A 16,680-nucleotide genomic window follows, 5' to 3' on the forward strand; every position below is an offset into this window, starting at 1 on the left:
GAAGGTCCTTCATAAATACATGAAATCCTCATTAATACTGTAATTTGAATGGCTTTTGTTGAAGGTAGTTACTGTATGTGTGTGTGCGCAAAACCAGCACCAAGGATCTTCTTTGAGTTCTGTTTTTTGTTTTTTGCTTTGCCAGCATTTTTTGTAGTTGGCCAACTTTGAGCAACCATCAAAACAAAAATTAGGGGTTCCCAAGTAGGCATGGGCGTTAGAATTTTTTAAACGACATTTGTGATGACCTCTACAGTATGTGTGTGCTCAAAAAGCTTTGGAAGACATATGTTGTATCTTTCCTATACTTCATATGGTGCTTACAGACCAAAATAGTTTTAGACTGCAGTCATCCCATTCGCTGTTTTGTGGTTCACTACTATATTAGTCAAAAATATAGAAAGACAAATTATATGTGGTATTGTGGTCACTCGGCGTCAGTAATGTTGCATTGATTTGTTACATTCTTCTTTCTTAAGTGTAAATTTTATAAATTGTAGGCTAACTCGTTAGCTCGATAGCTCACTACATGCTATGAGCAGCGGCTGTCTCCTGTAGCCTGGGCCATGTGGCGTAAACAAAGAATAATAGGAGTGTAAAGGTGACTGTAGGGGTGTTATTTCATGTCTGCAGGGCTCTAATCATGGTAAAAAAAAAAACCTATTTAGAAAGTCAAACAGGTTTTCTACGCTCTTAACTATGAAAATATTCCATTTACTAATACTGAATACTACTTTGCGAAACTTCACTTATCGCAACCGGGTCTGGAACCAGTTAACCATGACAAATGAGGGTCGACTGTATTTGAATTAGGGATGCAATGATACACAAAATCGGTTTGGTTCGGTTCGATACGTTCAATACCTTTTCGATACAAAACAATAAATTACCTTGCCTTTTTTCATTTGAATTGTATTAAAATTGCCAACATTTTTGTCACCTTAAAAGTACAGTTCTGCTGTACACACTTAGAACCATATAAGACCAAAAAAAGCAACATGTAATAATATTAAAATAAATGTATGCCGTGCGATTGGCTGGCGACCAGTCCAGACCCTAATGAGGATAAGCGGCATCGCAAATGGATGGAAATCAATTTATCTGATGGAGATCCATGTGGTGCATTCTTACCAGCAGAGTAAATATTACAAAGAAATAAATCCTGACAAAATCAAAGCTATACCATACTAGTCTTCTGGGGTACATTCTCAGCAGCATATTAAAGACAAAACAGGTCGAGCAATAAAAGTAGCTATCGCTCGGTCGATATCTTTTGCCGTCTTTGAATCATGTGCTAATGGCTGTCTAAATGACCTGGGTAAAGCTTGTAGCATGTGAGTCCTTGTTTTTGTCTGTTTCCAGTTGTTTTTACATCTGTGTGATGTCGGCGTAAATGCATTTTCACGTTTGTTGTATTTCCACCGACGGAGTTTAGCATTGTGTGACACTTGCGACATACTGTTGTTTTCTTGTGCACGGCACGCTCGCCATCAGGGTCATACTTGACATGAAATTCGAAGTGGTCCCAAACACCAAATCTGAAGGATGGTGGAGGATCTTCAACATCAGAAAAGGCATCGGCCATGTTTCAATTAGCTAGCCTGCATGTAGCCTCCCTCAGCAGCATGGTATGAATGTGGGAGGCGGAGCCCAGTGGCTCTGTGCTTGACAATGCAACCTAAGCATGTCAAGTATGTATGCATGTGTATTGAACGGTTCGATACAAACACACTTATTGCTGCACCCCTAATTTGTACAGTTTTGGAACCTCTCAGTTTATAGGTAATAGCTGTACATATAGATGCTCAATGACATTTGTGGCACCACTTATGGGTTCTGTTCAAAATGCTTGGGAAGACATGTAAGCATACATGTAACGCAGATATCCTTTTTTATAATACGTTTTATAATCATTAGACAAATGGTCAATGACTTAGTCTTGCCTGTACCACTGCAAAGACATTTTGCATGATGGCGGACATATTTTTGAACCAATCTTGATTACATTATACAGACATACAGGTATGATCGTCAGTCTCTTGAAGGTGTGTACCAAATTTTGTGCTGATTGGGCTAAACACCCTAAAGTTGCAGGGGGTGTCTTGAAGAGCGTATTGAGCCGTGTGAGAAATTTCAAGTCAATCTGAATTATGGCGTCAATCTCTTGGAGTTTAATATATACTGTACATACACTAGTGTGCACATTTCTTTCAGTAAGTGTCATCGCTGAGGCATTTCTTCAAAAGCACATCACTCAAGTTGATTAACCTGTTGGCTTTGCTGTTGTTGTTTTTATTGGCGTCACAGTTAGGTGACAGGTACGCTGCTTCAACGTAATGACAGGGCATGATAGAGAACAGCTGGTAAGAGTCCAGCATAAACCCAGTCATTAACCTCCAGGGGCATGTCTCCAAGCTTTAAACATCCATGACTCGGATCGACAAAGTTTTTATCACAATAAAATATATTTGTACGTAATCTGCTCATTGTGTTCTTGAGTTCTTGCCCAATTCCGAGGTAAAAAAATCCGGGCGAGTCCCACAAGGTAATACAGGCTTTTATAATGAGGCATTATGTGTCACATGAATCTTCCCACTCGCTCTCGTTCCACAGAATTCTTTACATTTTTACACGTGTGTGTGTGTGTGTGTGTGTGTGTGTGTGTGTGTGTGTGTGTGTGTGTGTGTGCTGCAACGTGCACCACCGACCTCAAGGCCTAATTAGAGGACTGGTTGGTGCAAGATGGCAGGCAGGCTCCCTGAAACAGGTGCTTAACTTGTACTGACCTACAAAACCAAACTGCTGTGAAACACAGGCAAATTAAAAGCGAACCCAACAAGCACGCCACAAGAGGAGTGACGATGTTTTGGTGACTGTAGGAAGAAGTCTACCTCTTACAGATCATGATCATTTTCATACACATTAATAACCTGTTTGTGGATTTCACTCAATCCTCGGAATAAATGTCATGTTCTTCATGTTCCTGTGAGCTATTATGACTCAAAATAATCACACATCTGAAGCATGTCCCAAATACACTGTTTCAGGATAATCATTGGTTTGTGTTTGTGTTTGTGTTGTCTCCTGCAGGAACATCTCAGTAAACAATTCCCAGAGGATTTGAATAAGTCAGAAGGAGGTGAGAAAATGACCTAATAAGCGACCTGTGCTCTGAACAACCTGGCGCAAATGTGTTGGCAGCACTTTCCTCACTCGTACCCGCAAGGCAGATCCACACGCCTCTGCATTTACAAGTAAAGCTGCCCTCATTTTTCCTCGACGTCTGCCTTGCTATTCGATGGATTCCTATAACTTTCACTTTGAGAGAATGAGCAACGTGGACCTGCATCCTCTGAGCCTTCCTGTCAGTCGGCTCTCCCCAGCCAAGTCCAATAGCAGCATTGTGGAACAGTTTGCCCACCACCAACACGGCAAAGGAGATTCTGCCTACAGCTCCTTCTCTGGTGGTTCCACTGCCCCAGACTACCCGCCTTCGCTTCTCACAGATGACCTACAGTCCAGCTCTTTCAGCCACTATGCTGACCTTAAGTATATGAAATCAATTTACCATCCCAGTCAGCTACATTCTAACTCAAAGACCATGGACCAATTCTATCGCTCAATGGAGGTGATCTCACAGAACTATCGCAATAATACCCATCACCAGAATGGCAATGATGGTTTCCATACCAACAACAAAGCAACATCAACGGTAGGGGTGCCTCTTAGGGCTCCATCACAAGGAGATCAACCTCCTCTTGGTCCTCCTCCAGTCCCAACACGACAGGACAGTTTCATAGCTACTAAAAACTTAGAAAACAACAAGACAGATTTTCAAGCCCAGCCACAACAGCCGAGACCCCATAATCACCAGACGGCTAAACCAGAATCAAGTACCAATGTCATCAGTCCTGAACCTGTGTATTCAGACTTGAAGGCATCCCCAGCAGCAGAGATAAAACAGTTGCCAAGCTCCTACTTTCACCTTCCCTCATATAAACAGACCAGCGTGTCAATGAACACACCCACTCTGTTCACTACGGGCAACAAGGCTCCCTCTGAGCAGCAGAAGTCTACAAACTTTCTTCGACGATTGCCTCCTCAAGGCCTAAGCCAGCCAGAGCACCTGAAGCCCAGGCAGCAATCAAGCGGTAGTAGATCTAATGGAGATGATCGTGCCCATTTTGAAAATCCTCGCAAAAGGGTGCATTCCGCTCACGACTGGCTCTGTTCAGAGCCAGTCCGACCCTCTGGCCCTTGGAATGCTGGTCAGGCAGGCTTTATCAACAGCAGTATCCATCATAAGGGTCAGTTCTACTTTGTTACAGGAGTGTGTAAACAGTCCGAGGCCAGAATGAGAGCATACTCTGCATCTGTAAGTGAGGCTGTGAGTGAATGCTCCCCTATGTTGGAAAGACGTCAACCTCAAGAAAGAGAGCGATGCCACAGCACAATGGAAAATTTATTCATACCCCTAAAAGAAGTCCCAGATGAAAGAGGCACCCAGAGTAAGGACCTCATTCCCAGAAGTTTAGATCAGGAGAATCACATACCCACCTCATTTTCAGCCCGGACCTCTAGGAGTTTCGATCCCTCGGAGGAAATTGACACAGAAAGTCTTGAGATTGGCCGCCACACTGCCAACAACCCAATATTTTACTGCGGACCGGAGAAAAACTGCTCCTCACATTCAACTTTACAAACAAAGGAAGTTCCATTGCTCATTAGCAATGAACCATCCAGCCACTCCAAAAGAGAGGAACAGGTGAAAAGGGGTAAACGACAGCCATTGACAGATGTTGCCAGTGATAGGATAAACAAAGAGACCACCCCTCTTCTTTACCACCTCACCGGGGCTAACAGGACCGCTTTACAGCCAAAAAAGAATGCAGAGTTCAGTGGAAAAGACAAAGAAGCTGTCCTAAAACAAGCAGGTCTTAGAGATTCGTCAATGGAGAATGAAAGTCTTCTGCAAGGAGATGCGACCAAGAATGATAACTCCTGTAACACCCTGGATGACTCCTATAAAAAGTACTACAAAGAGAAGCTGAAGGATGCTCAGTCTAAAGTCCTGAAGGAGACATCATTCAAAAGAAGGGACCTGCAACTTTCATTACAGCACCGTGTCAGGCCAAAACCTGAATTGCGAACTTCAGGGATTCACAGTTTCTCCTCATCACAAGACTCTGAGACTTCCACAGACACTCTCACCCCGTCTGTGGCCTCCGAGGAGACGGAAAGAGGGAGCATCGTGGAAGAGAGTCCTAAGGAAGTGAACGCAGAGACGGAAAGAGAATACTGGAGGCCAGCAAATGTAGCCCAGCCTCAGGCGGCGTCACGTAACGGGGGCCGAAAGCGATTGACTCCTGAGCAGAAGAAGATGTGCTACTCTGAACCAGGGAAACTCAACCAGCTTGGTAGCACCCCTAGCCACTCTTCTTGTCGTTCCTTTAGTAATGAAAGTGAGAGTCTGTTTGCCATGGAGGGTGAGGGGCAGCAGGATCACATGCACCCAGGAGAGCAGGGACTGGTTGCAGCGCGTAGGAAGATGTTTGAGCCTCGTGGTCGGGCCCTCTCGGCCTCAAGTGCCTCAAAGACGAACCTGAAGCATCTGCAGCACAGGGCACTGGTGGAGTACATGGAGCGCAAGACTGGGCAGAAAGTGGCAGAACCTCAGCAACCGCTGGGTCCTCAGCTACCAGTACCCTCCAGACAGAGGCATTCCTTGGGCGAGAAACCTTTCGACTGGGGTCCCAGGCCTTTATCAGCAGGTACTGAGTGCAAGAACCTCAAGAAGAAACCTAACAGACCCCACTCTGCTGGACGCATTCTTGAGTCCTCAACCAGCTCCATCAAGTAGGAACTTATTAAAATTTTCTTGTGTGATTCATAAAATTTTAAGTACTATATGGTAAATTTTTTTTAGGTATGCCCAGTTCTTGCCAGCGCAATCCTATTCAGGCCAACCTGCAGGGCAATCAAGCCAACTGCGATGGGGGGACGGACAAGGTCCATCCAATGGGATGTCTGCCTCAGTGGAGAGTCTCTTGGACCAACCGGAACCACCTACAGTTTCCAGGAATAGATCCACATCAACACCACATGCATTTCAGGTAGAGACAGTTATTATGGAACTATATTTTTAGCAATTCTACCCATTCTTACAATATTATCACAATAATGATATAAATGCAATTCAATTTGCAGGTACCAGACTATGAAAATGATCCTGTGCCAGTTAATTCCAGGTATGTACCAGATCTGCTTTATAATCGGGCCATTTCTACTGTTTTTAGGTCAAGAGAGTATTATGTGTGCACTGTGGCAAATTCCTTTCAAACTAATAATTGAAGGATAAAAACAGTAGAGTCAGTCAGAGTTGGGCTTTTCCGCATCATTTATTACTCAAAATGTTATTTCTAGTTTGCAGACGAATCTGAGCACCACAGTCCAGTCAACTCCTGAGGCCCAGCAGTATATCCGTGTGGTAGCTCATAGGGGGAAGTCCATGGAAGAGCTGGGCGCATCCAAGTTAACAAGGCTGTCGGCTCTGAGTAAGAGTTCTGAGCAACTGGATCAAGATGGAGACACCAGGAACATTTCATTCTTCTCTGAGGGCAGGAAGAAATATGCGGCGAAAGAACCAGACACCGCTAACCAGGGACAGTTACAGAAACTGTCCATTTCGAAGCAGAACTCCGACCCAGTGCCAGGAGACGGGGAGAATACTGGACATAAAGCCACTGCAGGAGTAACCACCTTGAGTGGATCCCAGTCCCCAACTAGTTTTCCCGTTCTGACTCAGGCTCAGTCTGTTTCTCCTGGATCTCACAGCCCTGCCTCAGAGTCGTCTAACCTGCATTTCCCTCCAGCACAAGAGACCAGTGAGAGGGAGGTCAAGTCCACCTTGTCTGCCTCCACACAGATTAAACATCCTTCGGACAACAGGCTGTGCTCCAGGTGAGAATCTCAGAACCATAGAAAAAGGTACAGTGCATTTGGGCTGCAGTCAAGTTGTGATTCATATTCTCCGTCCCTTGCAGGGAAGTCCGGAGTTTCTCTGAATCAGAGCGGCAACCATCAGTGGAGGAACTAGGCAAAGATGTCCCCCCGCCTGACTCCACCCACGAAGTGTCCCTGAGCTGCGGCGTAACCACAGATCCATCCTTTTGGATCCTCCCTCCAGAGGAGCAGCCCAAAGAAGATGTGCACACTCCAGGCAGTGAATTTGAGGATCTCTCCCTTTTGCTCCCATCCGCACAAACGGGCGAAACCACCGTCTCCGATGCAGATGTGAGTCCAAAGGCGGCAGAAGCAACGGAGAAGAACCCCAAAACGCAAGACGAGGACTCAGGAGAGAATCAGGAAAAGGGAGAATGGGGAATACCAGAGGGAGAAGCCAGTTTGGACAAGCCTGACAACAGGCCACCGTGGGAGGAGCTGGTAGAGGCTGTGGTGAAGGCCGACCAATCGCTGGCCCCCATCTTCTATCCTTTAGCCAATCGTAAGACGGCACTGATGCTGATGGAGCAGCTTCTGTCAGAAGACACGCTGTTAATGGAGGAGCACTACAAGAAGAAACAACAGCAGCAGAGGGAAAGGTCAATGTCTACCCACATTAAAACACCATTGATAACATACAGTATAGAAGCATCAATATGTATATAATACTATGTATAATATAGTATATAGCCTAACACTGGCCTGTCACACTTTTGTAAACATTTACCTTCCACAATACTTAGAAACACCTGCACCGTCAAGGTACATTACAAAGCTCTAATCAAATGAAATATTAGGAAATTAAACAATTAAACTTCAGAAATTATTGTGGTACATAACAAGACTGTTTGTTTTACTTTCTGACTATAAATTTTTCAGATTTTGAACTATAAATTAGTAGAACGTTATTGTCATTACCTTTCTTTGTTTGCATTATAGGTTTCCACTGCACTATGCAACCACAATAATATATAATATTACAACATATTACCACAGTTTCAATCAAAACTAAGCGTTATTGTCTTTGTTTAGGTGATACAGCTGTTATATAACATTGTGCTGGTGTACCTAATGTGTGCCTGTGTGTGTGTGTGTGTGTGTATGTATATGTGTACAGGCCCATAGATGGAGAGAATAATTGGCCCGCTAATGAGAATTTTCCAGTTTAGTGTTTCACTGTGACACACAATACAGGTTTGTCATGGCCAAAGAAGGTGCTATGTTACCTTGTGTTGCATCACATGCTCACACACACACACACACACACACCTACACACACACACACACAGACACACACCTGCATATCTGCTTACTGCTGTGCCTGCACTCAGGTTTCTGTTAACGTAAGCACACACACAAACCAGCAACATAGAGAAAGTTTAAGGTCAATATAACTTTCATAGATAGCGATGATCTGTGATTGACTGGCGACCAGTCCAGAGTGTACCCTGCCTCTCGCCCAAAGTCAGCTGGGATAGGCTCCAGCATACCCCGCGACCCTAATGAGATTAAGTGGCATAGAAAATGGATGGATAGGGATGATGATTGCTCGCTGTTTGCTGCTGCAGGGATGTCAGCCTGACCTCTATTCATCTTTTTCTTTGCAGCTGTGAGACTGTTGGAGCTGCTGAACAACCTCCACCACCACCTGGCAGCCATAAACCTCCAAGTAGAGAGTCCCAGAGCAAAGACGACTTTTCAGAAAAGAAGGTAATTAGTTAAAAATTAAAGTTAAAAATCATGACCACCTTGGAGCTTAAATGTCAACCAAAGGCAACATAATCATCTTGTCTTTCATTCCACAGTGCATGTTAGTGTCCTACATCGAGGAGCGTCTGCGTTCGCTGGAGGAGACGCGGGGTGCCCTCCAAGCCGAGATCCAGCAGAACTTATCCCACGGAGAGGCGCTGGAGGTGCTGGTACGCGAGAGATGTCTGCCCCTGGAGCTTGAGAGGTACAACCTGTTCATCGGAGACCTGGAGAGGGTGGTCAACCTGCTTTTGTGCCTCTCTGCCCGGCTGGCGAGGGTCCAGAATGCCTTGAGCACGGTGGATCAGGACACGGACGCAGAGGAGAAGGTGAGGACGTTTATGTTGTGGCATGACTATAAGCACCAACACCTTCATTGATCTTCACCTCCTGTGTAGGCCTGATTTTTTGGTATTTTAATATATGCATTACAGTATTCACTGACAGAATTAAGAAAAGGGTTGAAAAATTCTGGTAAAAATCCTGAATCCTTTCTATATCTTTATCTAGATATGCACCAGATTTGTGTACTAACAAACAAATAGGAGCATAACCTCAGTGGTGGAGGTAACAATTAATTAACCGCATAATTAACTTTATTAACATCTTAAATTTACCAGTAGATATTAGGGCTGTCACAAGGCACTCAGTTCACGAGACGAGACGGTACACGAGACTGTGTCTCAGAGAACAAGAAGAGACGAGATTTTAACATTACTTTTAAGAAAAGAACAGTGAAAAAATCTATGACAATGTATTGCAGTCTACCAATTTAATTTGTATTGCACCTTGCAAGGCTACACTATGCATTACAACTATGCACTATGCATTCTGCTGGTAGCCCCGCCTCCTCCCACCGGGACAAGAGACTGTATGACTGACAAAAGGGCTCGCTGCGTTCATGCTGTTGTTCCATGGAACAAACACGGAGTGAACTCTACTCCTGCCCGTTTGGAGGCGGGAGACGAGGAAAACAGACATGCATTCACATGTCAATTATTTATTATCGGCCCATTCCTAGTGCTCACGAGACATTTTTTTTCTGCACGAGAAATCTTGTTTTAATCTCGCGAGACCCTGTGACACCCCTAATGTTCACACATTCTACCTCCTGTCTTTTAATCCTTTTCAGTTGTTTACACGTGCATGTCAATCTCGAACGAGCTCCCCAAATCTCTCAGTGCGCCTGATTGGGCATGAGGAGAGGCGCACCGTTGCTCTCATGCCGTCAGCCATGGACGCTGTCTTTCTCTGTCGTGTTGACTTTGGAACAGCAAACATGCCTGCGAGGTGAAGGCTAGCTTTAGTTTCTCACCGTCTGGAATGCCAAAAATGCTTCAGTCTTATCTGGAGATGAACCGAATGCTTTCTGGGATGTGTGTCAAGATCATCTTTGGCGCCACTCTGTGTACAACAATGACACCTGGCGGCATCTGAGCTGGCATTTATTCATTGAATTATACGTATTTCATTCTAAAGGTACTTTTAATAGTGCATGGTGTGTCAAAGGTCATCCACACATCCCAGTGTGTTCCAGTATCTATGTCCGTACACATGGATGCATTGTAAGGCCTCATTGTGAGCGTGTGGTTGGAGGCTTTTCTTGCTGTGATCATCAACAATACTGTTTACACTCCCTCATCGAAACTCCCTGTTCTCTGGTTTCGATTACATTTGTACCTACCCTGCCCTCTGTTGACACAAGGGAACACTGCACCTCCCCTCCGAGACACTCTCCCTCATTAAACATTGAGCCACTTCAAATCATATTCATTTGCATAGCATTTGAATGTTAAATTACAAAATCTTTTAACCCTATCAGCCCCAAAAATGTACCGGTACGTTATTTCTGGTGCCTTTTCACGCAGAAAAATCTTCAGGCTAAACACTGCACTGCAGCTGCTTCATTCAAATGTGGCATGACGTCATTACACAACACTGCATTCATTCAACTTTACCGACTTTGTGTATTGTTTCAAGTTGGTCTGTGTTGTTTCAAGTGTGCAAGTTGAAATATCATGAAATACATGACAGTGACGGCGAGCAAGAGCACCTCTGGCTTTGACTTTGTGGTTTATTTGGAGTAGTTCTGTTTATTTTTATTGTTTAATGCGGAGGTTAGTCGTAACTGGTGGGAGAAATTAGCGTATTAATTATATGATATAGCAAGCAAGCATACCATGGGATTTGATATTGCTATTATTTTGAGTCTTTCTCTTTGTTTTTGTTGTGCAAGGTGGCGCTTAACACGACTAACTGGCAGGAGGAGTGATCGCATGTAATATAAGAATAATAGCTAGCAAGACCACCATGGTTTTTAACTTTGTGGCTTTTTTTAAGTCGTTGTATTTATGCATTCCGCAAGCGACACTTATCATTAATAACTGGCTGGAGGAGTGACCCCATTAGTTATGACACATAACATTATGACAGACGCTTCAACTTTATCATTTATTTGTAGTGTGCAAGGTGGAGATTAGTATGAATAACTGGCAGGAGGAGCAATTGCACTGATTATTATGACACATCCACGTTGCATTAGAGAACGTTCCATCAGCTTGAACTTTGTTGCTTATTTCGAGTCTTTCTATTTTTTTTATGATGCAAATTATTGGTTATCACTAATGACTGTTTATTTCTTTTATCCAAGGTAGCCCTGTCATGATAACAAATTTTGCTGGACGATAATTGTCCCACAAATTCTAAACAACATTATCCATCCCATCCTTTTTCTATGCCACTTATCCTCATTAGGGTCCAGGGTGTGATGGAGCCTATCCCAGCTGACTTCGGGCGAGAGGCGGGGTACACCCTGAACTGGTCGCCAGCCAATTGCAGGGCACATATAAACAAACAACCATTCACACTCACATTCATACCTATGGACAATTTAGAGTCTCCGATTAATCTAACATGCAGGTTTTTGGAAGGGTAGAAGAGTACCCGGAAAAAACCCACGCACGCACGCACGGGGAGAACATGCAAACTCCACAGAGGTGCCCAACAAACCAAGGTCTTCCCGATCTCCTGACTGTGTGGCCAACATGCTAACCACTAGGCCACCGTGCGGCCCTAAACAACTTTATTGTCAACGTCATTTTGAGGGCATTTTTTTCATTCATGTAATGATAATATATGGCGTAATAATGCGAGAGCAGCGTATCATAAGCAATAAACTTCAATTTCTCAAGAGTATTTAACATTGTAACTGGAATGTCAAGAGCTTTTAAATAAAACAAACCACATAATAAATGAAGCAAACAAAAAAAGGATGGAAAAATAAACCCTAATGAAAATAAAATGAACTCAGTCTCTTTTAGCACAAATTGCACTTAAATAAAAATCATCATCATCACCAAAAACCAAAACCACACACTATAAAATGTTATGCTTCGGGGATCACGCCAGCTGTAAACCTAAGTTCCGCCGTTTTGTATTATATCGTCTTTGTCGCAACCCTTTTCATGTCGCAAAATGACGATGCGCAAACAGGCTGAAATTGACATCAGATTGTGTTTTGTACGCAGCAGGCGCGAAGAAAGTATTTGACACTGTTTCTTCTGTTTATTCAGCATGTCTGCAGTATATTTCGCATGGCTGTGGCTTCAAATGAGTGTGGTCTGTGCGTCGTGACCCTCGAATTAACTGCACAGTCGCTGGTACCCCTTTCAGGAGAATCACCCGCTTGCATTCGCTTGCTTGTTACTCCTCACTTGCAGCAGTCTGTGTGTGCGCTCGCTAACACCCCGCCTCTCCCCACTGGGACGAAGCGACTGTAATGACTGACAGGAGGGTTCACTCACTCCCTTCATTCCGCTGTAGAACCAACGTGCCCAGGTGTTGAGACGGATGGACAGAGTGAACCCTCTTGTCATCCACTGGTAGAGAGAGAGCAGGAAAGCAAACACTCACGCACGTGTCAATATATAGAGGCTGGCAAAATGAGCGATGGATCGTTTTTATGATGTCGTGCGGTTAATTGATTTACTGATTATTGTGACAGGCCTGTGACGCGTGCATCTTGCACCTGTGCATGAGCAGGTATACCGTGAGCTTTAACTTTGTTATTCATTGCCGTGTTTCTATTTATTTGCATCGTGCAAGGTGGCTTAGTGGCTTATTTTAAGTCATTCTATTTATTTCTATTATCCAAGGTGACGGTTATCATTAATAACTGGCGGGAGGAATGATCACATTAATGATATGGCAGGTTTGCGACGGACTGTGGTTTTTAATTTTGCGGCTTATTTTGTGGCTTTTTATAGATTTCTATTCTGCAAAGTTGCAGTTATCGTTAATAACTGGCGCCAGGAAGGACTCACGCTAATTGTATGACAAAAACAAAAGCAAAAACTGTGGTAATTGATTAAATTAAAATCGTCTGCGTCTTCTCTATATCAGCAATCTCTGGACAGTCGCCACCGCCTGCTGTGCAAACAGCGCGAGGACGCCAAAGACCTGAAGGACAACCTGGACCGCAGGGAGAGCCTGGTGTCCACCTTCCTGTCTCGCCAGCTGTCCGGGGAGCAGCTGCGGGACTACCGGCGCTTCGTGCAGACCAAGGCCTCACTGCTCATTCGGCAGAAAGACTTGGAGGAGAAGCAGAGGCTGGGGGAGGAGCAGCTGGACGCCCTCTCCAAGAGCCTTTGAGGGGGACCTTCTTTGGACCTCAGGTTGGAAGTGGTCCAGCTGGAATGTCCAGTCTTCTCCAGACTGGTTTAAAGCCGCAGGGGAGACGCATCCTGCCACTTTTCAACCCCTGCGCCTTGGCTTCGGTGCGGACGTTGCCGCTCCTTGTGTATCCACAAGGAGGCGCTGATCAGCTTTAAGATTGTATTGAATGGAGTCACAAGGCACTAAAAACCAAAAGGAAAGCACTTTGTCATAATAATAATAACAATAATGCATAAATGCACATTTCTTTAGGAAAAATCATCCTTACTCCATCCAGCTATTTCATTTCGTTTGGAAATATTTGATGGGGGTTAATTCTAAACGGGATGCCGGTGACATCAAAGACACTTAAGGAAGTGCTTAGAAACAAAATCATTAACAAAAAAAAAAAAGACACATTATACTTGAAATAGTTCTTTATTTAATTTCTCAATAGATGACACATTTTAAAACAATTCCTCCTTTTTTCCTCTCTTTTTTTTTTTACTTCCTTTTACTCGAATGTCAGAGCCGACGCGTCAGATTTGTACAAGTGATGTTGAGCAACATCAGAATGTGTGTGTGTGTGTGTGTGTGCGTGTGTGTGTAGAGGTTACAATCCTCTTTGCTGTGGTATTTTTTTTATGTTGTTTCATGATTTAATCACATTTGGCTTAAAAAAAACCATCGGATGTGTGGTGTGGACTGTTTTGTACAGTATATTTATGTATTAAGGACCACAAAACAGCATAATTATGTTCTTTAAAAAGTCCGTTTTTGGGGTTTGCTGAACTGTTTCGGTCATGGAGGACCCACAAAACTGTTCTTCTTCTTCTGCAGCCTGCAGGAATCCCAAAACATTTGTGAGAAAGACACAAAAGACAGCGTTAGTTTGGCCTCCGTACGTCCTCGACACGGTCTTTCTCAAAGGCGGAGAGACACTTCAGACGTTTTGATGATGTCACTTCTTTTCTTTTTTCTGCCGAGTCACATGTGCCTGTTTGGAGTTGTAAATTCCACCCTGTTGGCCTGACCGTCAATAAATTCAATCCCGTCCTCCCCGAAACCTTTTATTGCCACAAAGCGGTCACATGAACTTTTATTCTTTCCTGTTTAATTTGGCTTTTTCCTCTTATGCAAACAGTCTGAATCTGATCACAATCCAAACATGTTAGTGGCAATCGCAGTGCAAATGATAAGAAATTCAATCATAATTGATCATCTTTATTATTATTAAACATAGAGGGTTTTTAGAGCTTATATCCATATTAAAACCTACCATACATGTTTAGTTGTTCAATATAAGTCATAATAAATAAAAAGGCGATAATACATGTGTACATTTTTATAGTTCCACTTTTATTAATTTTATTTTCCGTTTATTATAGAAACTCATCACTGATTTTATAATATGCTAATACATTAAATAACATGACAATAAATCATCATAAATTGTATAAAATAAATATGTATAAAATGCAAGTTTAGATTATTGTAAATTTTATTTCATGAATCATATGATTTTTTCACTGTTTATGCTAATACATAAAAAATAGGATGAAAATGTATCAATATTTTTTAAAAAATTATTAATATTTGTTTCTATCAATCATTTTTATTGTCATATTTTGATATTATTGACAGACTATATCTTTATTTTACATTGTATAATAAACTTTTATAAAAGCAAATGCATAATATAAATAAAGTTATTTAAAATATATATTAAATATATTAATATCTATATTATAATATGTAACCAATCAAAGCCTACTGCAAAGTGGAAGCCAACGTTTCAACAAGGTGTGTATTTCCATGTGTGTAACATTTGTCATTACTGGACACCTTGTTGTGCAGGTGTACCTAATAAAGAGTCCAGTGAGGTAACCCCACGCCTCCCAAAGATGAGTCGAGCAAAGAATCCTATTACAGTGAAGGCAACATGCGTGCAAAACAGGGACGTCTACACAAGTGACATCTTTGTCCCCCTAATTGCGCACCAAGCGGGTAGCGTGTCGCTGTGAAGAGCACAGACAAAAGAGTGGAAAGGAGGGAGAACGATGGCCTGAGCACACAGCAGCTCATTCTCACTGCACAAGAACACAATTATGAACTCCTATTTACAGTTCTATGAGAAATAAAACATCCTTCTCTACATTATTTTGCTTTATTCTTATTTTACTTTTTAAAAAAATCACATTATCGGTTTGCTTCACAAAAACATGACTTATTAGATTTTATTTTTACATTTGTGTTTATTTATGCGTGCACGACGGAGTATTAGGGCTCGAGAATAAAAAATAAAATAAAATAAAAAATCATAAATTTACTAAAATAAAGTTGTAAATTTACAAGAATTTTTTTTTTTTATATTATGAGAATATAGTCATAAATTTACGAGATTGAAGTCGTAATATTGCGTGCCAGAGGGAAAATAGAGCCTAGCTCTTCAGGAAGGAAGGAAACAAGCTTTTATTTATAACGTGGCAGCAAAACAGAGCACTTGAGCACAGATTAGCATGTCTAGCACTTCTCACTTCCGCCTTCTTACCCCACCCACCTTTGGCCTCCAGACCAAAGGTCACATAAATCGCCCCTTTTCATAGCTACAGTATCTCAGGCAAAGTTTTTTCTCGTAAATTTACGACTTTATTCCCAAAATTTCAGATTATTTTAGTACTCTGTCGTAACAGGCATTGCCTGAGACAGCTATGAAAAGTGAGGCCTTATGTGACCTTTGGCCTTGGGTGTGTGGAGGGGGCGGGGTAAGGAAGGGGCGAGACATGCTAATCTGTTTGTGCTCAACTGCTCTGTTTTGCTGCCACGTCATCAATAAAAGCTTGCCTGAAGCAAGCGGAAAGTTTCCTTCCTTCCTGGAGAGCTATGCTCTATTTTATCTCTGACACAATGACGCGTAATATTACGACTTTATTCTTGTAAATTTACGACTCTATCCTTGTGATGTTACGACTTTATACCTTGTAAATGTACAAGTCTATTCTCGTGAATTTACGACTTTTGTCTCATAAATGTATGACTTTATTCTCGTAATTTTCCGACTTTTCTTTATTACGACTTTATTCTCGCCAATGTAAGACTTCTTTTCTAGTAAATTTACGACTTTTTTCTCGTAAATGTACCACTTTATTCTTGCAAATTTACAAATGTATTCCAGTAAATGTACAACTTTATTCTCGTAACATTCCGACTTTTTTTCTCATAAATTTATGACTTTATTCTCGTAATATTCCGACTTTTCTGTATTACGACTTTATT

The 16,680-nt window shown here is 42.5% G+C and overlaps 1 protein-coding gene across 4 annotated transcripts in view; it reads left to right on the top strand.

The window, feature by feature from the left end:
* shroom1 (shroom family member 1) overlaps nt 1–14,460 on the top strand; it is a 34,793-nt gene extending 20,333 nt beyond the window's left edge. For 3 of the 4 annotated variants that reach the window (XM_054755165.1, XM_054755163.1, XM_054755164.1), the window contains exons 2-9: nt 3,091–5,856; nt 5,927–6,113; nt 6,208–6,248; nt 6,424–6,960; nt 7,044–7,601; nt 8,610–8,712; nt 8,808–9,080; nt 13,153–14,460. In XM_054755165.1, the coding sequence (XP_054611140.1) occupies nt 3,299–5,856; nt 5,927–6,113; nt 6,208–6,248; nt 6,424–6,960; nt 7,044–7,601; nt 8,610–8,712; nt 8,808–9,080; nt 13,153–13,401 (4,506 nt within the window). In that variant the 5' untranslated portion in view covers nt 3,091–3,298 and the 3' untranslated portion in view covers nt 13,402–14,460. The other variant, XM_054755166.1, reaches the window with a different exon arrangement.
* The last annotated feature ends 2,220 nt before the right edge of the window (nt 14,461–16,680 follow it).

This window comes from Dunckerocampus dactyliophorus, chromosome 16 (assembly GCF_027744805.1).
Source record: "Dunckerocampus dactyliophorus isolate RoL2022-P2 chromosome 16, RoL_Ddac_1.1, whole genome shotgun sequence".
Lineage (NCBI taxonomy): Eukaryota > Metazoa > Chordata > Actinopteri > Syngnathiformes > Syngnathidae > Dunckerocampus > Dunckerocampus dactyliophorus.